At 39.2% G+C, this 27,844-nt stretch overlaps 1 protein-coding gene across 11 annotated transcripts in view; it reads left to right on the top strand.

Annotated features, from left to right (window-relative positions):
• Positions 1-27,844, top strand: part of scn1laa (sodium channel, voltage-gated, type I-like, alpha) — a 150,349-nt gene that overhangs the window by 842 nt on the left and 121,663 nt on the right. For all 11 annotated transcript variants that reach the window (XM_059966437.1, XM_059966436.1, XM_059966435.1 and 8 more), the window contains exons 2-8: positions 1,920-2,038; positions 4,149-4,238; positions 8,641-8,769; positions 10,250-10,341; positions 11,488-11,742; positions 14,190-14,253; positions 17,878-18,019. In XM_059966437.1, coding sequence (XP_059822420.1) covers positions 1,920-2,038; positions 4,149-4,238; positions 8,641-8,769; positions 10,250-10,341; positions 11,488-11,742; positions 14,190-14,253; positions 17,878-18,019 — 891 coding nt within the window. The remainder of the gene's footprint in view (positions 1-1,919; positions 2,039-4,148; positions 4,239-8,640; positions 8,770-10,249; positions 10,342-11,487; positions 11,743-14,189; positions 14,254-17,877; positions 18,020-27,844) is intronic.

Genomic DNA, 27,844 nt, shown 5'->3' with positions numbered 1-27,844 from the left:
ACTTTTTGCCATTCTTAATGAAATTTCATTTTTGATGCTCTATATTTTGCATTGTAAAGCATTCTGCAATCACATCCTTTTATAGAGGGGGCTGGAAAAGAAGCAAATTGAATGTAAAACCCACCGTAGACTACTCCTCTCTTCTTGAACAGGAATCAGACACAATCTATGAGAGCATCAATAATTCAGTGTTCAGGTTTAGTGACGGTACACAGTTATGTGGGAACGGGAATTGGAAGTTGAATCTAAAATTTAAGGGACTATACAATGGTTGGATGATAAGACAAGAAGATGGCAGATGTGTTAGGGGGGAATGTGAAAACATGCATTTTAGTAGGAAGAATGGCAAAGCAGAATGTGGGGTTAAAGGAGAGGGATTATTATTGTTGGATCTCAAAGAGATTGGAAATCCTTATACCTGAAACACGGAAGTTGATATTCAGATAGAGCAGGGGTTCCCAACCTTTCTTTTATGCCATTGACTAATACCATTATGTAAGGACTCTGTGGGCCTCAGGTTGGGAAACCCTGAGATAGAGAAAGCTGTTAGGAAGACAATAAGTATGTTAGCCCTAATTGTAAAAGACAGGAGAGTAACTATTTAGGTAATATAACTGCAATTACATGTGGTTTTGTTGAGACCACATCTCCTTAATCTCCTTATTTAGGGGAAGGCATACTTGCCTTACAAAGATGCAGTCAATGTTGACCAGGCAGATTGCCAGAAACAACATGGTATCATATCACAAGAGCTTGACTGCACTAGATCTCTATTTTCTAGAATATAGAAAGGGAGGTGGCCTCATCAAAAAAAAAAAAAATAGAATACTTGGAGGGATTACCCTAGCTTTAGCTCAAATTAAGAACCAGGGTCTATATTCTCAGAACAAGGGAATGGCCATTTAGGGATGGGTAGTTTCTTCACACTGTGGATTATAGATTCTAAAGATCAAAAACTGTTGGACATTAAGGGAGTCTGAGATTTGGGTTTAGGAATCGAAGATAGAGTAAAACCAGAAGTTTAGCTCTGGCTTTCCCTTAAGAAGCTGTTTGGTCAACTCCTACTTCTATTTCTTATGCTCCCAGGTCATTGGTCCTGATCATCTGAAAGCTACACACTTAACAGGTACGTCTCAGATAATCAGGACTAATCGATCAAGGAATTCTGAATCTAACTTAATAATGTTCACATTTGTAGTTAGAAGGTATTCTCATCATATTGTTGTAGAGAGAAAATAGTAATTATGAACAGAGAGAAAATATGATACAAGAATCAGATTATACCATTCAACACACACAAAATGCTGGAGGAACTCAGCAGGGCAGGCAGCATCTATGGAAAAGAGTAGACACTCGACATTTTAGGCGAAAACCCTTTGGCAGGATTGGATATATACTGAATATATCTGGAACAAATAATTTTGAGGATAAGTATTATGGTTAAGTTTTGCTTTAAAATGAATTACAGTGCTGTGCAAAAGTCTTAGGCACAGACAGTATATATAGCTAGGATGCCCAAGACTTTTGCATAGAACTGTATATTGGTTAAAATATGATGGTGATTGGGTAACAGAAATAAGAGTACTTATCTTTGTATTAGCTCAGTAGCATTAAGTACTATCTGGTTGGTAGGTCAGTTGATTTCTATAAATTATTTCCAATGTAAGTACAATTTTAAAAAAATGACAATTTCTTAGGCATCCTAGTTACACATATGTGCCTAAGCCTTTTGGACAGTACTGTATTCATCAGGTTTTTTCCATTTTAAATTTCTTAACTACTATTGTATTTTGGTAAACAAAAATGATTGCAGATTGTATTCATTATTTTTTCACACAAGAAGCATAACTCTTGTAAAATGTGCTTTTTACATCCAATTACACTTTACAATTATAATCATGTCATTTTTTTCCTTACAGACTTTTATAGTATTGAACAAAGGGAAGGCAATCTTCCGATTTAGTGCCACACCTGCCTTGTACATTTTAAGTCCTTTCAATCCTATAAGGAAACTAGCTATTAAGATTTTGGTACATTCATATCCTTTACATGGTGTGCTTTTGAAAACTAAAATGCTCAAATGTGTTTAAGAACTGTAGATTACTCATTTCTACGTGGAGGTAATGATATTAATAAAATTCATACCCAGTCTACATAAACAATGTGCTGGATTGGTGTAGTAACTCTTTAATTCCATATAGGATTAAATTGTATATATTATTGGATACCTTGGTGAAAGCATCTAGAAATTATGCTTCTAAGGCTTAACCTAGCGATTGTCCAGTAAAGCTGGTGGAATGATCCCAGTCCGGTGGAAGCGTGTCATTGTGGACTGCTATATCTGATGGGATTGCTACAACAGGTGTAAGAGTGAGGGAAGGCCCCTGGATAATCAAAGAGTCCACAGGTGACTGAGTCTGTAGGCTGATGTGTAAATCTTGGAAGAGGAAGAAAACTGTGAAACATAGTAAACAATAAACAAGGGAATATCTGCAGATGCTGGAAATCCAAAGCAACACCAAATGCTTGAGGAACTCAGCAGGCTTGACAACATCAAGAAACAGTCAAGGGTTTGGGCCGGACCCTTCATCATAGCTGGAAAGGAAGAGGGAAGACAACAAGATAAAAGTGGGACAAGAGGAAGGAGGATAGCTGAAAGTGATGGGTGAATCAAGGTGGGTAGGAAAGTTAAAGGGCTGGAGAGGAAGAAATCTGATAGAAGAGGAGAGTGGACCATAGGAAGAAGGGAGGAGGGGACCCAGGAGGAAGTGATAGGCAGGTGGGAAGAGGTGAGAGGCATGAGAAGGGAATAGAACAAGAAGGTAGGAGGAGGGTCTTTTTTTAACCAGGATAATTCTGATGGAGAAAACCCTGTCAGGTTGTAGATCACCCAGATGGACTATATGGCATCGCTCCTCTGCCAGAGGGTGGTGTCATCATGGCGCAAGAGGAGGCCGTGGACTGACATGTTGGACCAGAAATGGAAGCTACAATTAAAATGTTTGGCCACTGGGAAGTTCCACTTTTGACTGATGGAGCAGGGGTGCTCGACGAGGTGGTTCCACCCAATTGACGACCAGACTCATCAAGGTAGAGGAGGCCACATTGAGAACACCGGACACAATAGATGACCGCAGCAGATTCGCGGGTGAAGTGTTGCCTCAGCTGGAAGGTCTGTTTAGGACCCTGAATGGAGGTGAGGGAGGAGGTGAATGGGCAGGTGTAGCACTTTGGCAGCTTGCAGGGTTAAGCATTGTAGCTTGTTGGATGGAAGTGAGTGGAGTGAATTAACAAGGATATGAGATATTGTTGAAATATATAGTAGGTCACTGGTTTATTGATGTACCTTCCCATGATGCACCATCACCTTCTTCCAGGCACACTCAGATGGTACAGTTATGATAAGTGTAAAACATGTAGAGTAGCATGTGATTACAATGAGTACATCAGAATGTAAGTGTACACTACATTTTATATCATAAAATAAATAGCATTAGTAATTTTAGTAGAAGACAATTCTCCTAACTCACGAAGAAATTTGTATCATTACTGTGAACTTGAATCCCATGTCTTTCGGGATGTTAAAGAAGATATAATCTTTATTCTGCAGTGATAACAGGTTTTCTCTCCTAAATTTTCAGTCGTTCTTAGTTTAAAGGTCAAACAGTTTTACTGTTCAGGACTGAGATGTCACACCTGTCTATGATTGTCTTTTGGGATCAGGTTTAATCTTACCTTTCCTCTCATGTCAGTCCATTTCTCTCTTAGCATGGGTTACTGGGAATCCATTTCGGAGTTTTTTTTTTAAATTTAGGATTGGGATCTCAACTCGATGCCAATCAATGAGCCTGTCACTTTGAATAACTAACTCTTACAGAGAGCAATCCACTTTGATAATATAATTAAACTCATGCCTAGTATGTCTAGGAATTTTTCTTTCACCAAATTGGAAAGAAAGGATGTTGCTCTGATAGGATCTATCAGAAGTAGTTTTTGAAAATTACATTTACAATGATGACTATAATGGTTCTATTTTTAATTCCTCTAAAATAAACAAAAAGAACATCTTTGATTGTTATTATATCTGAAATTCAAAATGCTTTAATGATCATATTTTGTGAGATTTGCTTTTCTTGACTGAATCTTACATTGTTCAGCATGCTCATCATGTGCACTATTATGACCAATTGTGTGTTTATGACGATGCATAACCCTCCAGACTGGACAAAGAATGTAGAGTAAGTCTACACTATTTTGTGTATTTTGTGTAACATTGAGTTCTTAAGCATCTTTTTAACAAGTAAATGTTCATATTTTGGCTCAAAAATAACTTAAATATTACATTTTTTTTTTAATCCATTTAAATAGACTACTTCCCATCATGCGCATTTGATAATCCATTCTGCTGAAATTGAGCAAATGCCTTTTAGATGTCCCCTTGAGAAATGTCTTTAAACATTCCCTAACTCATCCTATCCCTGACCTACTCAGAAAAAACAAGATTGTTTATTGTGATCAGATTACTTCTAATCTCCATAAAAAGCTTGCCTTTTGATCAATTTAATACTAGTTGAGTTGAGTTGTTCTCCAATCCTGGCAATTTATTGCAAACATTTCAATACCATGCAAGGAGACACCATCAGTATGCTGTTGATTGTGCTGTGTCCTCTGAATGAAAGATATATAAAGGCCAAGCATTTGGAGGACATACCACATTCAACAGTGCACTGATGATGTCTCCTCATACGATGATGAAATGTTTGCAAGTAAGTTGCCTAGATTGGAGAACAATTCAATCCAACCATCTACGACCCAAGCTACACATTTTCTGAACTATTTCCGAATTTAATATTGTCACTTGGAATTCTTTCGTCTCCTTGACAAACGAAGCATTGAACTCATCTATTTTGAAGATATTTCTTCAGTTACTGGACATTAATTCCAGCAGAGCATTTTATTTCTCAGTTTTAATTTGGATCTAGTAGCTAAATGTTTTTATAAAAAATGAAAATACATTTATTCTGTGAGAATCATGTGGAGTAGAAATTTAACCCAGAACTTTGACTCATTCTATGCACAGCATGAATCATATGTTGGACACATAGGATGGATATTAAGTGATGCCATCTGCCAGGTAACACTGATCCAGCTGGATCAACTCTTATGCTGCCAGAATTTGAGCTGTTGTTTGGACTTGTCAAGTGCAGTGATATAATATCTTACTCCACCTCCTTCCTTAAAAGGAAAATAATCTAAAAAGTGGAAAAGGATGGCCATATCGCACCTTCAGTCTTTTCTGCCATCCAATAAGATCATGGTTGATTTAACCTTCGACTCCAGCATTACTTCCATTCCTTATCCCGTAATCCTGTTGATTTTATAGTCCAGTTGTATACTTGAACAAAGTATAGAGTTAAAGATTTGACATTCATCTCCTTCTGATTTAGAGAAATCCAAATATTTACGGCATAATCTTCTGAGAGAAGATAATCCTCCTCAGCTTGCTGCTAATTGACTGATCTCTTATTGTGAGATTGCTCCTTAGTTCCATTAGGGAAATGTCTTCATAATATACTGGTGAATCCATTAGCATCTGAAATGAAACACAATTTATTTTTCTGGTCTCTATATAGAATATAATGAAGTGATATTTTAGGTTATGCTCTTTGTGAGGAAGAATAGAAGTATGTATACTGATTAAGAATATTAACAGGGAGTCCTTACATAAGGAACACTTACCTCAAAGGACAACTGCATTTCCTCAGGAATTAATCAATTGAACTTTTGTAACACCATCTCTGAGGCAAAGAAATCTTTCCTATAGTAAGATGACTATGGAATGGCTTTATCAAAACTCTATCCTGTTGTAGCAAGGCTCCCATATTTTTGTACTCCATTCAACTTTGAAAATTAACAAAGAGAATTTACAAAGATGTTGCCGGGTATAGAGGACTTGAGTTATAAGGAAAAATTGAATAGGTCAGGACCTTATTCCTTCAAACGTAAAAGTTTGAGAGGAGATTTGATAGAGGTATACAAAATTATGCAAGGTATAGATAGATAGGGCAAATGCAAGCAGGCTTTTTCCACTGGGGTTAGGTGGTTCTACAGCCAGAGGTTGGTTAAGGGTGAAAGGAGAAAAGCTTAAGGGGAGCATGATGGAAAACATCTTCACTCAGAGGGTTGTGAGAGTGTGGTATGAGCAAGTCAATGAGTATGTGCAAGTGGTGCATGCAAGCTTGATTTCAATGCTTATGAGAAGTTTGGATAGGTACATGGATGGGACTGGTATGGAGGACTATGGTGCAGGTGCAGGTCGATGGGAGTATACAGGTTAAATGGTTCAGCATGGACTGGATGGGACAAAGAGCCTGTTTCTGTGTTGTACTTTTCTATGACTCTGTAAACTAATAACTCATTTATAGTTCTAACTACTCCCTACACTAACTTTTTCTTTCTTCTGTGAGGACATCCAGATCTGTCTTGTCATTAATATTTAATATTCTTTGCAATTTAAATATTTCTATTCTTCCTTACAAGGTTGTATATTATCAGATTTCCCTTTCTATGTGCCATCTTTGGCATCTCATGTAGTTGCAGACTTCTAGTCATTTCTCAAAACCTAACTAACTTAGTCATAAATCCAGTAATAGACTGGAAAGAAAAACTGCCAGTGTGTCCACGAGTAGGATTGAGTTGAAAAAACAAATATAGGAGTAGCTTTGGCCAGTGCAGGTGCTCCGAGTTACACCTTTGATCTGGAGAAAGTGACTGGAGTTGAGGGAGAAGTTGAATGTTTGGACTTGTTCAGGCAGGGAAATGAGTGCATTGGTGGAGAGTAACTGGTTCTGTTTCAGAAAGAGCAGAGCATGCTCCAGGCCTGTGAGGTGCAGAGGGATTCCTCATCCTAGTGAAAGGAGGGAATTGGAAATTGTCACAGTGGCAGCTAGTATCCAGAGTGCCACAGATGTATATGGAAAGTGACTGGACCAAGGAGAAAGAAGGGTGTCAAGGCAGGAAGGAATTTGATTGGGAGGGGGCGGGGTAAATGCAGGCTGAAATATGATTGGTGGAGTAAAAACAGGCTGAGTTATGATTGGTGGGGGTAGAAGCAGGCTGAAATATGATTGTTGGGGGTAAGCAGACTGAAACAATGCATCTGCAGGTTTCTTCAGCAAGTCTAGCCTTTGGTTATAGATAGGTCAGCCTCTAAGATGATGGACCAACCACTATCAAGGGCACTCTTACTTTACAAGACAAAGGGGAATTTTGGTAAGTTATGTAATTCCCAAAGTTGAATTGTTGTGAAATTGTGTGCTTGGTCTGTGTAATTCTGGAGAAATGAGTGTTATAATGCTATTTGCATTTAATGAATAGACAGGTGAAAAGTGCTCAAACAATAAGAGGTATAAGAGATTTGTCCAAGAATTTGCTGCCATTGTGGGATAGGTGGCTGTTAGGTAGGTTGAGGTGTGATGGGCGGACTGTGTAGAAAAGCTAAAGCTCTAGACATGAAAGGATAGGCTCTTGTAAGGCCACGGAGTTGCCTTCCACACTGTTTTCTATTCCAAGATGTGTAGCCAGTCATTGTGGGAACCTTCCGTAGATGTTTCCCATCACAACTCTCACACCCTGTTCTCACACCCTGGTGCAAACAAACTGCTCCACTTCCTGTCACCAGGATATGTAGACTAGAGCTGACACACTCCATCCCCTGTATTGTAGCCCCCCCATGTTTTCATAGTGCTCTGGACTGATCAAAGTGTGACCTTTGAGAGCCTGTGACCAAATCAATTCACATAGGAAAGGGTCAGCATGAATGTGGCATTAACTCACCAGTGACAGTGAATTATGCATCAACAAGTCAAAGGCAATGTTTTGGACCCAAAGCGTTTTCACACTCTGACTTAGTATTAATTTCTAACTTGCATTTTGATGAGTAAAGTCAAATTACCATGCTGTAAAGTTTCAGGATGAGAAATGATTCAATTTCTAGACATTAAACCGATAGGGCGTCACAGTAACATAGTGGTTAGCACATTGCTTTACGGTACTAGTGATCTGGGTTCAATTCTTGCTGTTGCCTGAAAGGAGTTTTTATGTTCTCCCCATGACTGTGTGGGTTGCCCTTGGCTGCTCCAGTTTCCTCCCACAGTTCAAAGACATACCAGTTGACTGGTTAATTGGTCATTGTAAATTGTCCTGTGGTTAGGTTAGGATTAAATCAGGGGTCGCTGGGCAGCGTGGTTCAAAGGGCCGGAAGGGCTTATTCCCTGCTATCTTAATAAATAAAAATAAATAAATATAATATTACAGATCTATTTCAAGAACTCCTACATACTTGGTAAACAATTGTTTTTTATTTATTTGCCATGGCAGGAAATTGTGTCCAAGATGTACTCTATAGCCTTCTCAAATTTAATTTGGGCTCAAATCCCACAAATCAACTAGAAATTTAAAAAAAAGTTTAATATAATTACAGAATTTTATAATATTTGATGTATTAGAAGTGGAAGACATTTTTGTAGTAAAAATCTTCATTAAGATCAATCTTTCTAGGTGGAAATTTACTGAAGTTTCCCTTTTTAGTGATGTTTACCAGAAAATTGCTGAACAGATTTTTTATTGTCATTCTAATAGGTATACCTTCACTGGTATTTACACATTTGAATCACTTATAAAAATTCTAGCAAGGGGCTTCTGTGTAGATCACTTCACATTTCTCCGAGATCCCTGGAACTGGCTGGATTTCAGTGTCATTGTTATGGCGTAAGTACTTACAAAAAGTCGAATATGCTCAGTGTAATTTTACTCTGGGACTATGTTCTCACTGGCATAACTGTAGCATGATGTTGTGCACTGTATTGATTTATTCCTGATAAACAGTAGCGTCATTTCCATGACAGTGGCTGCTTGGTCATGAAGAAATGAGATCAATTGTTTGAGAAATCCAAAGCAACGCACACGCACACACAAAGTGCTGGAGGAACTCGGCAGGTCAGGCAGCACCTGTGGAAATGAATAACCAGTCAATGTTTCGGGCCGAGACTCTTCTTCAGGACTGACATGGAAGGGGGAAGATGCCAGAATAAGATGGTGGGAGGAGGGGAAGAAGAATAGCTGGAAGGTGATAGGTGAAGTCAAGTGGGTGGGAAAGGTCAAGGGCTAGAGAAGAAGGAGAGGAGAGAGGAACATAGGAGAAAGGGAAGGAGGAGGGGACCCAGGGGAAGGTGATAGGTAGGTGAGAAGAGGTAAAGGGCCAGAGTGGAGAATAAAAGAAGAGGGGGAGGAATTTTTTTTACATTTCTGATTCCTCATGATTGCTTGATAACTTACTGGGTAAATGTAAAACATTGAGTCAAACAAGAAAGTCCCAGCTTTGATTCCTGGTAAATGCTAATTAAACTATTTTCACTTGGACTAGTGATGAAATGCTGAGATTAAGTCCAATGCATTTTGGTTTGGAAGGGAAACAAAACAAAATTCTTCGAATTGTTTGCTTTATCAGGTTGCTTATCAGGCATGTAGAGCCTGTATGTCTGGCATTAATCATTGTCTGGCTTTGCACATGAAAAGTCACAATACGTTTGGAGTGCCCTTGGGGTGGCAGAGTAGATATTCATCTCTACTAAAGGAGGAGTAAGGCGTTCCTTCCCTCCGCTAGTCTGCAGGTCACCTCTTGGCAAGGTATAGCAACTCCCTCCACCCTGAACCAGGGTTCCGTAAAATCTTGGGAGCAGGTGGTGGGTGGTCGTATGAGCAGCTGGTGCATATCACAAGTCCTGGCTCTGTGACCACTGATGCCAGGCAAATAATTTCTAATGGCTTGGGTCACCCATTTTGTAAAGACATTGGCTAGAAGCAGGCAATGGCAAACCACTTCTGTAGAAAAATTTGCTAAGAACAACCATGTTCATGGAAAGACCGTGATTGCCCATGTCGTATGACATGACACATAATGAATGAACTAATGAACCAGAGGACTGTCAGCTTTCAGTGGACTGCTTCCTACATGAGTAGTTAATGGCTTTACAGTGCAAAATAAACACTGGAATAAAAGTTATCATGAGTACTGCCACAGGGCTGATTGACATTCAACTGTATACAATGTGCTAACACACATAGTGCAATGGAGAAAAGGCATAAAATAAAAAATATTTTTAAATAACCCGCTGTTTAAAGTCAGCATATTTAAGAAATTGTACTGAAATGTTTCTAAAGTCAAAATAACTGTGATTTAATTCTACAGGTATGTAACAGAATTTGTAAACTTAGGCAATGTTTCAGCTCTGCGAACTTTCAGAGTATTGAGAGCTTTGAAAACTATTTCAGTAATACCAGGTAAGAAGTGAACGGTGCTGGGTGCTGGTTGGCCCGTCGTCGTATACTCGTGTGCTGTTATTGTGTTTGTCCATGCCGTCGCCTCTTACAGAGCTTGTGGACCTGGGCAATGTGTCAGTGTTGTGTTCTCTGAACTTTGAAAACAATTTCAGGTGAGAGCTGGGTTAAACACTGAGGCTGATAGATCTTTATTGCAATTAAAAATAAGGTACAATTGCAGCAATCAGTAAAATATTCTGAAATTCAAAATACTTGGCTTTTCAGTGTTAACTTTGCGTGTGGCTCAGCCTTGATGTTTAACAACTTTTTGCATGAGTTATTGCCAGATCCAACTTGAGTAATTCGCTTCCTGTAATGCCTGTTCCCCTTCCAATCAATGAATTACTTAGTACGTTCTCGAAAGCCTCTCTGTTGAAGTTTTTTCAACTGCACAGATGCTACTGCTTTTCATTGTTGTTGCAAAATATCCAATCATTTATTCCACATTTGCCTGCTTTCTGCAAATTCTCACAAATTTAAGTTATTTCTTGCAACACAATATTTGCATGAGATTGGCAAATGGATTAAAATAAGAAAACATTGGAAATACTCAGCAGGTCAGTTGAAGACCTGAAATGTTAAGTCAGTTTCTCTCTCCAAGTGCAGTCTTACTTACTTACTGCCCATTACTCTGCTGTTGTTTAGGGCAGCAATGAAGGTCCTCCATCTCTGTCCGTCCACACTGATGAAGGATTCTTCATTGCTGTTTCCTTAACAAATTCGTTGACCACACAGTGCTGTTAGCCCTGAGCTGAATCCCCAAACCTGGAGAATCGGTTGATCACCCTTAGCCAGGCCTCCACCCTTTGACATGTTTGGCATGGGTAACCCTCCCAAGAGCCAAAGGAGAAAGCCCTGATTCCAGCTAACATAGCTCACTGGGCCAATGAGGAACACAGGACTCCAAACCACAACAAGGTTGTGGTCCTCTTGAAGGAGATGCTGTCTGACTTGTGGTATATTTCCAACATTTTCTGTCTCTATTTCAGGTTTACATCATTTGCAATTTTTGTTGTCTTTTCAATTATGGGAAGAATTGGTATTTCCTTGTTTTAACTAACAAGCATGCATACATTAGCTGAAGGACTGGTGGGTTTTGTTTTGCAGGTCTCAAGACCATTGTGGGTGCGCTGATCCAATCGGTGAAGAAGCTGTCCGATGTAATGATCCTGACTGTTTTTTGTTTGAGCGTATTTGCACTAATAGGGCTACAGCTGTTCATGGGAAACCTAAAACATAAATGTGTTCAGTGGCCACCTGAGTTCAACTTTAGTACAAGTAACAGCTCATTTGTTCTGAATGACACCATGGCCAATGAGACAACGAACACATTTAACTTTGACAAATACATCCAAGACACGAGTAAGCACCTGATGTTCACATTAGTTAATTTATTTGGACCAGATTAAGTCAAGCATCACCTCTGTATTTGTTGTTATTTTTAAGTAAACATTTTATTTTATTATTTATTGATGTGGAAGAGTAAACAATAGAAGTGATAAGGGTATATAGCCAGAATGTATATCTATGATGGTCTATTCAGTTTCGGTGTGCCCTAAAAATTTAACTAAGTCTGTAACCTCACCACTCCACCAAATACATCCTATGTTGCAGCTACCCAAATCAGAACCATTACGTTCCACTTCCTGAAAGAGGGAACAAAAGTTAGTCAGTGTAAAAGTGTAAAGTACCCAGCTGGCCACTGGATGTTGTGGGGAGAGAGAGAGAGAGTGAGGGAGAAAATCAATATGGTAGTGTTCTTGAAAGCTTTCAGAATCAAAATCAGAATCAGGTTTAATATCACCAGTTGTGAAATTTGTTGTCTTTGTGGCAGCAGTACAACTCAATAGAGAAAAAAATGTGAATTACAGTACATGTGTGCATATATTTAAAATAGTTAAATAGGTAGGAAGAAGCTGTTCCTGAATCATTGAGTGTGTGCCTTCAGGCTCCTGTAGCTCATTCCTGATGGTACCAATGAGAACACAGCATGATCTGGGTGCTGGGGGGTCCTTAATGACGGATGCTGCCTTTTTGAGGTATCGCTCCTTGAAGATGTCCTGGATACTATGGAGGCTGGTCCTGCTGATGGAGCTGACTAAGTTTACAACCCTCTGCAGCTTACTTCTTCCTATACAATAACCCTTATCCCCCCCCCCCATATCAGATGGTGATGCAGCCAGTTAGAATGTTCTGAAATGATGAAATTTCACTGCCCTGAACTGTTAATTTTCTTTCCAAGACCCTGCTGAGTACTACCAGTATGTTCTGCTTTTCAGCCAGATATAAAGCATCAAAGGTATTTTATGTTTTTAAAATGCATTTGCCCACGTACTCAATTCCTTCCGAATATAGAGAAGAGAAAATTTGTAAAGAATATTATTTATCAAATTATCTCCTGTTTGGAACAAGTATCTGATAATTAAAACATCTGGTGCACTGACATTTCATATATTTTAACAGATGTTAAGAGCATAGTTTATTGAAGATCTTTAGAGTTTCTCATCAGAAATTCTACGAATCTTATCCACATATGAACCTAACTCCTGGTGATGAAAAGTAGTGTGCCACATGATCCAGCCGGTGGTGCAAGAAATCATTTTTATATATATTGTTTGCTTTTGCACTATTTTTCTCTCACACACACACACACACACACTTTAACTGTATTTATTTATTTATTTATCTATCTATCTATCTCTTTCTTTCTTTCTTTCTTTCTTTCTTTATTTATTTATGCATTTCTTCATTATCATGACACAAGCCTGTGATAATAACCCTGATCCTGATAAAGATGGTGTCCAGAAGTTGGGCTATCCAAGAGTTGCAGCTTCACCAGAATCAGTCTAAGATGGCTTTGGATTTTTGTGCGAGCAACCTATGGAGAAAGACAACTTGCTTTTATGGGACGATTTTGTCTCATTATTGTTACTTAGTCACTCACTTACTTTGTATAATTTCCCCCACAACTTTTGTACTGGATCCCATACTGGAACTCAGTGTAACAGGCGTCAGCTCTCCAGAATATTGCAAGGCTTGGGCATTCCTATCTGCATTCAATATCTATATCTCTGATTGCAGCAGAGATTTCTGATAGTTTATGAAACCAGGATCATCTGCCTATGATGAGCTTATTAATTATAAATTGAGAATTCAATTTGGAATTTTCTTAGTTTATATATTTCAGCTGCACATCTGATAAACTTAATGAATTATTAGGTGAAATATGCTTCAAAGGTTCAAGATTCAAAGTACATTTATTATCAAAGTATGTATGCAGTATACAGCCCTGAGATTTGTCTTTCCACAGACAACCACGAAACAAAAAAAAACTGTTCAAAGAAACTTTTTTATGTATCATGCAACTTCCCTTAAAAGTAATTTCATTATTACAGTGCCCTTAATATTTCATTAATTTGTAATTTTTCAATATTTAAAAATTAATTTTAATATTTTAATATATGTTTGAAGGATAGCTGGGCTTCAGAGCTTGATGTTTCTATCATCCAGTCTCTGAAGTTCTTGTTTCACAGATATCTTTGAAGAGTATGAATTTCAGGCTGTATATTGTATTCACTAATTTAGGTATCTCATTTGTAATAGCATCAATGATAAATTTGTGCTGCTTTTATCTGCTTTGTTTAACATCAAAGTTTTAAGAAAACTAATGAAAATGCCAAACAGTCAGTTCTCATTCTCTATTACTTAAACACAGCACAGAATTGACAAAAACTTTAATCTACATATATAGGCAAGTGTGTTTCCCAGAAAAAAAAACAAATAATATTTTGTTATCATTTAATTAACAGAAAATTACTATTTCTTGGAAGGATCCAAAGATGCATTGCTTTGTGGTAATGGCTCAGATGCTGGGTGAGTTATCACGTTTAATTTTGCTTTGGTTTTAGAACAGATGAATAGTTATGCTTAAAGAAATGAATAAATAATAAATTTGTTAAATAAATGCCATTTATAATAGTGGGATTAGGATATAGAAAATTGTAATAAAATTGGGCAAATTAATTGAAATCAAAAAAGAGAGCTTGCAAATATCAACTTGATTATTGATGATAGATTAAGTAGCAGAGCTCTGTCTGAGTGCATTTCCATTAATGCCATTTCAAAGTTTCAAAGGTACAATTTAATGTCAGAGAGATGTATACAGTATACATCCTGAAATGCTTTTTCTTCGCAACCATCTATGAAAACAGAGGAGTGCCCCAAGAATGAACGACAGTTAACCGGTAGAACCCTCCCTCCCTCCCTCCTCTAAAGATCCCCTCCCTCCTGCGCGTAATTGGCAGCAAGCAACAATCCCCCTCCCCTCACCAGCAAAAATAAAGCGTACCTGCTACCTCCACTCAAGCGTGAGCAAAACAATAGGAAGGACACAGACTTGCAGTTATGCCAGAGACTGTATTGTTCACTTGATAATTTGGAACTTATACAGTTCTGTGCAGAAGTCTCAGCCACATATATGTATATTACAATGATGCCCAAGACTTTCGCACATTTCTCTATTTGACAATGTGGATAGGAGAGAAAATGAGTTTGTAAATCCGGCAGGAGCAAGGGAGGTTGGGAATGGTGAGCTGAAGCACCTTGGGAGGGGTGTGGGACAGGTGGCAGAGGAGTGCCAGAGGAGGAGGTAGTGCAAATGCAGACACACCCAGCCTGGAGACACAGAGAAAGGTCATTTCATTCCAAACAATTGGTTTATTGATCATTACAGAATGTCCCTCTGGTGCTTCCTGCCCCCCCCCCTTCCTCTTGTCCCAACCATGATTCCTGATGCACCATCAATAACTCACTCTGAGACGTAAAGGCAAGATATCGGCTTTTATTGACTGGAAGAAGGAACAAGCAGTGAGTGACCACCATACTACATCCTGGAGACTGAGAGGCCTGGCCCAGGTTAAGATCGCCTTTATACCGGGGTCTGTGGGAGGAGCCACAGGAGCAGTCAGCTGGGGTGGGGGGGGGGGTGGCGTGTCCAGACAGGCACACGTAGTTCACCACAATTCCGCTCTCCCTGCCCCTTCCCACTCTCAGTCCACAATAGAGATCCATATCAGAAACTGGATTATCATCACCCATGAAATTTGATTTGTTTTATGTGGCAACAGTACAGTGTAATACATAAATTCACTAATTCTGTGCAAAAGTATTGGACACTCTAGCTATATTTACAGCGCCTATAAGAAGTATTGAACCCCCCCCTTGGAAGTTTTCAAGTTTTATTGTTTTACAATATCGAATCACAGTGGATTTAATTTGGCTTTTTTGGCATTTATTAACAGAGTAAGACTCCTTTGTGTCAAAGTGAAAACAGATCTCTACAAATTGATCGAAGTTACTTAAAAATATAAAGCACAAAGTAATTGATTGCATAATTGATTCCAACTCACTGACCTCCGTTGATACCCCTGCCCCCCACCCTTACCCCCATCCCTATCTATTATTTTAGTCTGGTTCTCTTTCTCTCTCTTTTTCCCCCCTCACTATAATCTCTCTGCCCAGCCCTACCTTTCTTTCTCTTTTATTTCCCATAATTCTCCACCTTCCCCCAAGCCCATTTCCCTCCAGCCTATCATTTCCCAGCTCTCTACTTTATCCCTCCCCCCACTTCTTATCCCCCCTCGACCATCCCATATTACTTCACTCCTGATGAAGGGTTTCGGCCCGAAACGTCGTTATTACCTCCTCCCATAGATGCTGTCTGGTCTGCTGAGTTCTGCCAGCATTTTGTGTTTTTTATTTTTTTTGATTACATAAGTATTCATCCCCTGCAAGTCAGTATTTAGTAGATGCACCTTTGGCAGTAGTTACAGCCTTGAGTCTGTGTGGATCGGTCTCCATCAGCTTTGCACATCTGGACACTGCAATTTTCCCCATTCCTCTTTACAAAACTGCTGGAGTTCTGTCAGATTGAATGGAGATCATGAGTGAACAGCCCTTTTCAAGCCCAGTCACAAATTCTCAATTGGATTGAGGTCTGGACTCTGACTTGGACATCCAGGACATTAACTTTGTTGTTTTTAATCCATTCCTGTGTAGCTTTGGCTTTACACTTGGGGACATTGTCTTGCTGGAAAACAAATCTTCCAAGTTGCAGTTCTCTTGCAGACTGCATCAGGTTTTCCTCCAGGATTTCCCTGTGTTTTTCTGCATTCATTTTACCCTCTACCTTCACAAGCCTTCCAGGGCCTGCTGCAGTGAAGCATCCCCACTGCAGTATGCAGCCACATCACGGCTTTTGATGTGCAGTGTTCAAACATACCATGTAGTCTGATGGCCAAAAGCTCAATTTTTGTTTCATCAGACCGGAGAACCTTCTTCCAGCTGACTTCAGAGTCTCCCACATACCTTCTTACAAACTCTAGCCAAGATTTCATGATTTTTTTTCAACAGCGGGTTTTTCTTTGCCACTCTCCCATAAAGCTGCGACTGGTGAAGCACCTGGCCAATAGTTTTGTGCACACAGTCTGTCCCATCTCAGCCAGTGCAGCTTGTAGCTCCTCCAGAGTTGTCATAGGTCTGTCGGTGACCTCCCTCACTAGTCCCCTTCTTGCACAGTCACTCAGTCTTTGAGGACGGCCTGCTCTAGGCAGGTTTACAGCTGCGCCATTTACTTTTCATTTCTTAACCATTGACTTAACTGTACTCCAAGGAATATTCAGTGACTTGGAATTTTTCTTGTATCCATCTCCTGACTTGTGCTTTTCAGTAACCTTTTCATAGAATTGCTTGGGGTGTTCTTTTGTCTACATGGTGTAGTTTTAATAGGATACTGACTCACCAGCAGTTGGACCTTCCAGATAAAGATGTATTTTTACTACAAGCAATTGAAACACCTTGACTGCTCACAGTGATCTCTATTTAAATAATTTTGAGATTTCTAAAACCAATTGGCTTCACCAGTGATGATTTGGTGTGTCATATTAAAGGGAGTGGGGGGTGAATACTTATCCAATCAATTAAATTTTGGTTTATATTTGTAATTAATTTAGATCGTTTTGTAGAAATCTGTTTTCACTTTGACATGAAAGTGTTTTTCTGTTGATCAATGTCACAAAAGCAAAATTAAATCCAATGTGATGCAATTCTTTAAAAAAATTAAAACATGAGAACTTCCGGCGGCGGGGGGGGGGGGGGGGGTGCAAATACTTTTTTATAGGCAGTGCATGTCCTTAAGAGTTTTGCACAATATTGTAAGTAGTTCTGTTTTTGAAACATCAGCAAGGCAGTGTATTCTGGTATTCACAATGATAATCATGAAAGGCATATGAGTTTTTGAGGTACATCAACTTGAATTAAGTTTTCTGACAAAGGGTCTCCTGCAAATTGCTTCAAATGCCAAGCAACCCAGCAATGTGGGATTGCTTTTATGGGTGTGAGATTAAAAAAAAATCAACATGATAGCTGTAAATTATAAAAAGTAAAGGTATTAAATATTTAAATTGTGCTTTCCATTATTTCACATTTTATTTTTTTCAGTCAATGTCCTGAGGGCTATATATGCCTGAAAGCTGGAAGAAACCCCAATTATGGTTACACCAGCTTTGACACATTCAGCTGGGCATTCTTATCATTATTTCGGCTGATGACTCAGGACTTTTGGGAAAACCTTTACCAGCTGGTAAGCATGATTTATCATGTAACATCAATGTTAGTTGCAAAATATTGTCATTGTTTTTCAGTAGTACAATCTACAGCACATTTCACTCATATTAAATTAAACATAGTCAAATTAAAGGCAATTAAAATCTCAGAGTTCACAACAGAATAAAATCCTGATGCTTCGTCAAGCACCTCAGCATCATCCACCACAAGCAGGATTTCCTGATGACCAACCATTTTAATTCCAGTTCCCATTACCGTTCCAACATGTTGGCCAAGATGGATGGGCAACACCTTATATTCTGACTGGGTACCTTCCAACGTGGCAGCATGAATGTTGACCTCCTTCCAGTTAAAATTCTCGCACCCTTCTCTTTTCTTCAATTTCCTACTCTGGCCTCTTACTACTTCTCACCTACCTGTTACTTCCCCTGGATCCCCTCCTCCATCCCTTTCCTCTAAGGTGCACTCTTCTCTCCAATCAGATCCCTCCTTCCCCAGCCCTTGACCTTTCCCACCCACCTGGCTTCACCTATCACCTTCTAGCCATCTCATTCCCCTCCCCCACCTTTATATTCTGGCACCTTCCCCTTTCCTTCTCAGTCCTGATGAAGAGTTCTGGCTCAAAACTTTGAATGTTTATTATGGATGCTACCTGACCTGCTGAGTTCCTCCAGGATTTAGATTTCCTGCACCTGCAGACATTCAGGAGTTTGAGAATAAAATCTTGATTATTTTTGGTCATCTCTAAAAATACTATCAGTAATTCTTTCCCTTTTCATGTATTACAGGCTAAAATATTGAAGGTGTTTCCTGTCCCCTAATTCTATATTTCAATTTACCTCTTAATGACTGATTCCTTTATTGATCATGCATATAGGCGCAGTATGTCCCTGAGTTTGTATCCAGAAGTTCAGTGGTGTTTGACAGCTGACAGATATCCACCCCTCTCTTTGGAGAAACTGGTATTTTAATTAAGATTGAGATTGAGAGGAGATCTGATAGAGGTATACTAAATTATGAGTGGTATACACGGGGTAAATGCAAGCAGGCTTTTTCCACTGAGGTTGGCTGGAACTATAACCAGAGGTCATAGGTGAAGGGTGAAAGGTGAAAAGTTAAATGGGATATGATGGGAAACATCTTCACTCAGTGGGTCATGGGAGAGCGGAATGAGCTATCTGACCTGCAGAGGAATTTGCAGTGGGAAGGGAAAGATCCAGTTGTCGTGGTCCATTTGGGTATCAACGACGTAGCTAGAATGAGGGAATTTGAGTAGCTAGGGACTAAATTAAAAAGCAGAACCAAAAATGTGATCATCTCTAGATTACTAGCTGAGCCACATGCAAATTGGCACAGGGTTAAGAAGATAAGGGAGTTAAATATTTGGCTCAAAGACTGGTGTTGGAGAAGTGGGTTTGAATTCCAGAGAAAATGGCACTGGTATTGGGGAAGGATGAAGCTGTTCCATTGGAATGGTCTCCACCTGAATCGTGATGGGACCTGGATCGTGGCAAGTTGTGGATAGGGCTTTAAACTCGATAGCAGGGGGTGGGTTCAACAGAATAGAGAAATGTGGATAAAACAAAAGAGAAACGTGTGGATAAAAATAAAGTAAAAGCAAAAGGAGAAAAGTAAGGGTGGAGTGCAGAAAAGTCAAGTGCATCAGAGACAAAGATTACCAGATTTTGAAGGCACAATAAGTGTGAGGGTACTTTATCTGAATGCCCATAGTATTCGTAACAAGGTCAGTGAACTTGTGGCACAAATCAGTACAAGGGGATCTGATTTAGTGGCCATCACAGAAACGTCGTTGCAGGGTGGAGAGAATTGGGAATTAAATATCTAAGAATATTAGGTAAAGCGGAAGGATAGTCGGGAAGGTAACAGAGGTTGGGTAGTACTCTTAATTAAAGATGAGATCAGGGCGATAGCGAAAGGATATAAGATCTAAGGAGAAGAGTGTTGAATTCATTTGGGTAGAGATTAGGAATAGTAAAGTGAAAAAAAAATCACTGGTGCGAGTTGTCCATCGGGCACCAAATAATAATGTTACAGTGACACAGGCAATAAACAGAGAAATATCTGAGGCATGCAAAAGTGGAATAGCAGTTATCATGGGCACTTTAACTTGTACATAGGTTGTTGAATCAAGTGGGTCTTGGCAGTCTTGAGGAAGACTTCATACGTGATTAGATTACTGAACCTACGAGCAAACATGTTATCTTATATCTGGTCCTGTGCGATGAGACAGGTAAAATTAGTGATCTTGTAGTTAGGGATCCTCTTGGAAAGAGTGATCACAGTATGATTGAGTTTCTCATACAAATGGAGGGTGCAATAGTTTGATCAAAAACCAGTGTATTATGCTTGGTCTCGTTACTTAAGGAAGGATGTACTGACTTTGGAGGCAGTGCAGAGGAGGTTCACCATTTTGATTCCAGAGATGAAGGGGTTAGCCTATGAGAAGATATTGAGTTGCCTGGGACTGTACTCGCTGGATTCCGGAGGATGAGAGGAGATCTCGTAGAAACATGTAGAATTATGAAAGGGATAGATAAGATAGAGGCAGAAAAGTTGTTTCCGCTGGTAGGTGAGACTAGCACTAGGGGACAGCCTCAAGATTTGGGGGAGTAGATTTAGGTTGGAGATGAGGAGGAGCTGGTTTTTCCAGAGAGTGGTGGATCTGTGGATTTCTCTGCCCAGTGAAGCAGTGGAGGCTACCTCAGTAAATATTTTTAAGACAAGGTTGGATAGAATTTTGCATAGTAGAAGAATTAAGGAAGGTAGGTGGAGATGAGTCCATGGTCAGGTCAGCCATGATTTTATTGAATGGCAGAGCAGGCTCAACGGGCCAAATGGCCTACTCCTGCTATTTCTCATGTTGTTGTGTACTAGCGCAAGTAGTGCATGCAAACCCGACTTGAATGTTGAAAAGGAGTTTGGATAGGCAGGGATATGGAGGGTTACAGTCCAGGTGCAGGTCAATAGGAGCAGGCAGTTTAAATGGTACGGCACAGTCTAGATGGGCCAAAGGCCTGTTTTTGTGCTGTACTTTTTTCTGACTCTATAAATTGATGGTGTAGAAAGATACTGCCCAGAAGAAGGCAATGGCAAACTAATAAGACCAATCATGGTCATGGAGTCCATGATCAGCCGTGTGATACGACACGGCACATGATGATGATGATGGTGTAGAAATTAAGGAAGTGATAAAGAGCAAAACATCCTCAAATAGCAGTCATTTGAATGGCATGATGACAAACAAGACAGGGAACTAATTATCTTAGTTTAATCAATGCCTAGCTCTTAAATGTAGTCCTGAAGCAACCTGTTTTTGATTTTATTTATAGTGATGGACAACAAGTAAGGTGAATGCATCTACCATGAGTGAAGTGATCACATGACAGTGATGGTCACATCACTCAAAGGGTGGTGAGAGTGTGGGATGAGCTGCCAGCACAAGTGGTGCATGCAAGCTCAATTTCAACACTTAAGGTAGAAGTTTGTATGTAGGGGTGTCGTCCAGTGCAATTTACATGATTTGGCATGGACTGGATGGGCCAAAGGGCCTGTGTCACTGCTGTATTTTTCTACGACTCTATGACAGGGAATGATCTAAGTATTTATTCTGTGAAAAGAAAGGAAAACACCAATGTTGTAAATCAATGCATATTTAACATTAATGAATTAATCTAGGGTGGAGAAGGTGAGAATAATCCTTGTGCATTTTGTTTGAATGGAAAATGCAGTATGGTTGAGTATATTTTTTATGAATCAGTAATGCAGACCACAACATCCCAATGTAACAACTGCTTGAGAGCTGTTGTCTTTCAGGACCCCTATGACATATTCCATACATTTACCTTGCTCTTTAATAGTACAAGAGTGGGTATTGCCCTAGAGCACAGAAATAGACTGTTCAGCACATTGTGCGCAGGCCAACCATTAAGTATATATCTGTACTAATCCCATTTTCCAGAACTTAGCCTGTCACTTTCTTTGTCATGGCAATTTGAGTACTTGTCTTGATACTGGAAAGCACCAAGAGAATCTGTCTCCACCATCTCCACATACCCTGTGTTCCCAAAGTCCGACCCTCTCATTGTGAAAAATATATTTCAGATCCATTTCCTTAAACTTACAAATGCTCTCTGATGTATACACTTGTGCTGTGGCAAAAGCTTCCTTCACTTTATTTATGCTTCTCAGTTTCTCAGATCTTTCAGAGGTTCCCAACCTGGTGTTCACTGACCTCTCAGTTAATGGTAGGGGTCAATGGTGTGAAAAAAAGTTTGGGAACCCCTGCTCTATGTGAAATAAACCTGATCTATCCAGTCTTTCTTCATCACTGAAATATTCCAGCCCAGGCAACATCCTAGTGAATCTTCTCTGCACCATCTTCAGTAAAATTACCTCCTTCCTGGAGCGTCATGGGTGGAACTCTTTATCAAACTACATCTGTGACCTAACCAATCCTTCATAAAGTTGGCTACAAGTTCTCTGCTCCTATATTTTTCTGTCTAGTTTATGTCAGCAAATACCACATCTATCTTCTAATTCAATATATTTACCTGCGCAGCTGCCTTCATGTATCCCCGGATTTGTGCACTGTTTGTTCTATTATTCAATATTTTATAGGGACTTACTCTTAGGTGTGTATGTCTAGCTTTATTAGCTCTTCCAAAATATATCACCCAGTACTCATCAGGATTAAATTAAATTCTATTTGCTGTGACTCTGCAGGTTTTACTAACTCAGCAATATAATCCTACGGGGCCGGGGGGGGGGGGGGGGGGCTGAGACTATCCCCTGCTCCAGAATTCCCAGCCTCTTCCATGCCATAGACTCCTACCATTAACTAAGAGCACTGTGGACCCTGGACTGGGGACCCCAGCCCTAAACGGACAACAGCAGAACCAATAGATTATTGCGACGTGATACACCAAGATCACAGGCTTCCGCTCACAGAACATCATCAAAATCTTTCTATTTCCAAGCCAGTCATGGATTCATTTTGGGAAGGAGACAGCTGGAGTTTGTTGAAGCTAAGCGTTCTTTGTTTTTGTAGAGTTTGGAAAGAACTTCCTCTGTCCAGATTAGAAATGGGCCAGCTAACAAGGTTCATTAGCACCCAAGTTATGTTTAACTTCTTGGAGTTGAAACCAGAGAGTGATTTTGAGCAAGGCTTTGTCTTTGGGCATGAGTATGTGGTAAATTGCCAATATAATGCTGATTCTTTGTGATAACGTTTTGCCTATCGATCATGCTTATCTTGTTTGTACTACGTATTTTCTTGTAAAAGGGTTACCATCCTGATTGTTATCAGGATGGCACATTCTTTATAGTTGATTTACAATTTATTAATGTCAGGGTCACTAGCAAACTCAAGTGCAGGAATCACAGCGACTTCGGCAACTGAAACATAACAGAAGATTTATTACAGAAATTAACCAGCAAATCTAACGAGAACTCAGGGGAACTACACCGAGCCCTGATAAACTGAAATCACTCACGATATACAGAAGGATTTGGTCGGAGTTTCACGAGACAGGAGCCAAGTAAAGAGGGGTTGGCATGCCCCCATGAAGTACACCCTGGAGCTCATAGGAATTCAGGACCAATCAGACAGCCCCACTGTCCAGACAAAGCAATAACCCCCAAAGACAACAACTACAAAATCCCGTGCAAATTTAATTACCCCAAATTGAATAAAAGTGATAAATACAAAGAGAGTTTAACAATCCCCATGATATCAAATGACACACCTGCAAAGCAACGTGAAAAACCAGAGCTAGTCCAAAGACAAACAATTAGTCATTCATAAAAGGTAAACAATCCATGGGACACTGCATACCCACAAGGCTGCACTGAGAAAATAAAGTTCACATAATAAATGACCCCTAGCTGTGACAATTCATATAATGACTATATAACTATTTTAATGACTTAAGTGGCCTTCTTCAGTGCCATAAATGTCCAAGATTTCTGTGAAACATTTTCCCAAAGAAGTTTGACTTGAACTATTCATTCTCACATAAAAGTTATAAAATAACTTTTGGCTGTAGATGTTTCATATTCTGCATGGAGGTCGATGACCAGTGGTGCTCCGCAGGGATCTGTTCTGGGATGAACTCCTCTTCGTGATTTTTATAAGTGACCTGGATGAGGAAGTAGAAGGGTGGGTTAGTAAGGTTGCCAATGACACAAAGGTTGTGGGTGATGTGGATAGTCTGTAAGGTTGTCAGAGGTTACAGCGGGACATTGATAGGATGCAGAATTGGGCTGATAAGTGGCAGATGGAGTTCAATCCAGCTAAGTGTGAGCTAGTTCATTTTGGTAGGTCCTATTTGAAGATAGAATATAATATTAATGGTAAGTCTCTTGGCAGTGAGGAGAACCAGCAAGATCTTGGGGTCCATGGCCATAGAAAGTTCCAGCACAGGTTGAAGTATTATTAAGAAGGCGTATGATGTGTAGGCTGTCATCAACTATGGGATTGAGTTCAAGAGCCGTGAGGTAATGTTATAGCTATACAAGACCTTAGTTAGGCCCCAATTGGAGTACTGTGTCCAGTTCTGGTCACCATGTTACAGGAAGGATGTGGATACTATAGAAGGAGTGCAGAGGAGATTTACAAGGATGTTGCCTGGATTGGACAGCGTGCTTTATGAGAATAGGCTGAGTGAACTCGGTCTTTTCTCGGAGGATGAAAGGTGACGTGATAGAGGTGTATAAGATGATGAGAGGCATTGATCATGTGGAAATTCAGAGGCATTTCTCCCAGGGCTGCAATGCCCGATGCTGGCCCCCTTGGCCTGAGTCGATGTAGTAATAGTGCAATGGCTAATAGGAGGGGGCATAGTTTTAAACTGCTTGGAAGTAAGTACAATGGGAATGTCAGAGGTAAATTTTTTGTTTGTTGTTTTTTTACACACAGGGTGGTGGGTGTGTGGAATGCACTGCCACCAATGGTGGTAGAGGCAATTACAATAGGATCTTTTAAGAGACCGTTGGAAAGGTACATGGAGCATAGAAAAATTGAGGGCTATACAGTAGGGAAATTCTAGGCAGTTTCTAGAGTAGGTTACATGGTCGGCACGATATTGTGGGCAGAAGGGCTTGTAATATGATGTAGATTAATGATTCTATGAAAATTTATATTGCTATAAATTATTCTGCCAGACGCAGATATGCTTACTAAAATAATGAAATGTTACAACTTTTTGAAAAGTCTAGTTTGTATGCACTTCTGATATCTTTTATTTGTTGGAACCATTATTATTTAAATGAAATATTGAGAATGATCTTAATGTTATTCTTTGATTATTTTATGTTTTTAATAAAAATTCTTATTGAATTTTCAAATGGTTACAGAAGGAAAAAAAAATTATCAACCCTTCCCCCCTCCCCTTAACCCCTCCCCCCCTAACATATCCCTGTAAAAAGAGAAAAAAAAAGAAAGAAAGAAAGAGTGCCTGGATATCGGAAGATCCCCGCATGCTCCATGGAGTTCATAGTAGCTTTAGTATATATATTTATTTCTTTCCCCAAGTAACCAATAATTTTATCTTCGGAGCACCTATATATTTAATCCTATCTTTTGTAAATAAGGGCGCCAAATTTTCAGAAATATTTCATATTTATCTCTTAAATTATAAGTAATTTTTTCAAATGGAATGCAGCTAAAAGCTATATCTATTTTCAGTTTCTTAATGTATGTTAAAATTATTTTTCTTTTCACCGGTCCATTAAGCCCATTAACATTAAAACTTAAAAAATTCAGTAAATTAATCATTATTTTTAACAGGGTTACTCCAGTCTATAGTAATACCTAACTTTTCAACTTTCGTAGTACCTTGGGGAATCTTTTTAAAATTCTCTGTGTTGCTATGTGTCTTCCCCCCCCCCCCCCCAATTGTCCAGGCAAAGAAAGAAAGATTAAAGAATAATAGATTATAAAGAAAAAAAAAACAAAATACCCCCCTACTAATGTTGTGAATAAAAAAACCCACAACATTACCCCCCTCCGTTGTACAGGTCATGGCAGTCGCCATGATTACACACATGAATCCCATAGCAATCAATCTGAAGTCCCCCCAGCTCCCACGTAACATAAAAAAATATATATAAGAGAAGAAAAAATAATATCAGTACTCTCGATTAATATTTCTCAAATTTTTACCTTTCTCCCCCTGTATCATATAATTAAGAATATATTTAAGTATTCTTCTGTCCTTAAACATCCATCAACTCCATTCACTGTCCCTGTCTTCATCTTTAATCCGTTTCACTTTGAAATCTTTGTCTGTGGTTTGCGAATATTTGGGAGTTCTTGTGCAAATTCTTCCGCATCCCGATAATCAGTAAAAGATCTTTTTCCGTCATCCAAATAAATGATCAGGGTTGCTGGGTGGTGCAATATAAATTTATAACCCTTTTCCCATAAAACTCTTTTCGCTGGGTTAAATTCCTTCTTTCTCTTCAAAAGGTCATAACTTATATCAGGATAGAAAAGAACTGTTTTCCCTTCTATCATCAATGGCCCGTTTCTCTTTCTGGCACGTTGGGCAGCCGCCTTCAGGATCTTTTCTTTATCTTGATATCTTAAGCATTTTATCAAAATTAATCGTGGATTTTGATCAACTTGAGGTCTTGATCGTAAGGCTCCGTGAGCCCTTTCAATTTCAATTAACTGGGTTCCTTCTTCCATTTCCAAAATTTCCGGAATCCATTTTTGAAAAAAATTTATTGGATCCTCTCCCTCTATACCTTCTTTAAGTCCAACAATCTTAATATTATTTCATCAGCTAAAATTTTCAAGTACATCCACTTTTTCCAATAACCATTTTCTTTCTGATATCCAGGCAGAAATATTATCTTTCCATTTTATTCACTCCATCAATGGTGTCTCCCGTTGTTTCTTCCAAGTTTTTCATTTTCTTGTCCATTTTGTCCTGTCTTTTCATCATTTTATCAAACAGAATCTTCATATTTTTAATAACTTTTAAAATTTTAATTTTAAACTTTTAATGCTTTTAATTCATGCATTATTTGCACCAAAGTTTTTTATATCTCCACTATCACCTCCAACCTCTTACTGTTGCTCTTCTTTGTTTGTCTCTTCATCTTCATCTGATTTATCCAGAGAATCTGATTCCACCTCATATTCACTTTCACTTTCAGTTCCGATCATAGCTGGGATTTGTAGTTTGGGTTGCTCGTGTTTGCGCATGGCCCTTCCTTCACGCATGCGCAATTCCTGTTGCTCTTTTTCTTTTGGAAACGGTTGATGTTGCCGTAGTTTCCTGTTCTGTATCGCCAGAGGTAAAATGCACTTGAGCACGAGGCTCTTTCATGGTGGCCGGCCTCGATTCTTTTCCAACTTGTGTTGTCTTCAAAGTAGTAGTTTTCTTCTGCTTCTGTTTAGGAGACATATCTTAAGACAATCCTGAGTAGCTTATAAGTAATTTTTAAGAAGTATTTACTAACTTTTCTTCACTTAAACATTATTTTACTGGTTTTTTTACGGGAGAGCTGGATTTCCATGTCTCGATCCTACGTCATCACGTGACGTCCCCCATTTTGTTTATTATTAATCATTTTTTTAGAAACACGGAAACAATCACTGAGTTTACGTGATTAATTTTTGGTCAATTTACCACCAGTGTCATAATGCATTTCACCATAATGCAATCACCAATCCCCAGATTTAATCCCAGCCTAATCACGGGACAATTTACAATGATCAATTAACCCTACCAACTGTTATGTCCCTGGATTATGGGAGAAAGCCGGAGGACCCAGAGGAAACCCACGTGGTCACAGGGAGAACGTACAAACT

This window comes from Hypanus sabinus, chromosome 4 (assembly GCF_030144855.1).
Source record: "Hypanus sabinus isolate sHypSab1 chromosome 4, sHypSab1.hap1, whole genome shotgun sequence".
Classification (NCBI taxonomy): Eukaryota; Metazoa; Chordata; class Chondrichthyes; order Myliobatiformes; family Dasyatidae; genus Hypanus; species Hypanus sabinus.
This window is presented reverse-complemented; position numbering and strand designations above follow the sequence as displayed.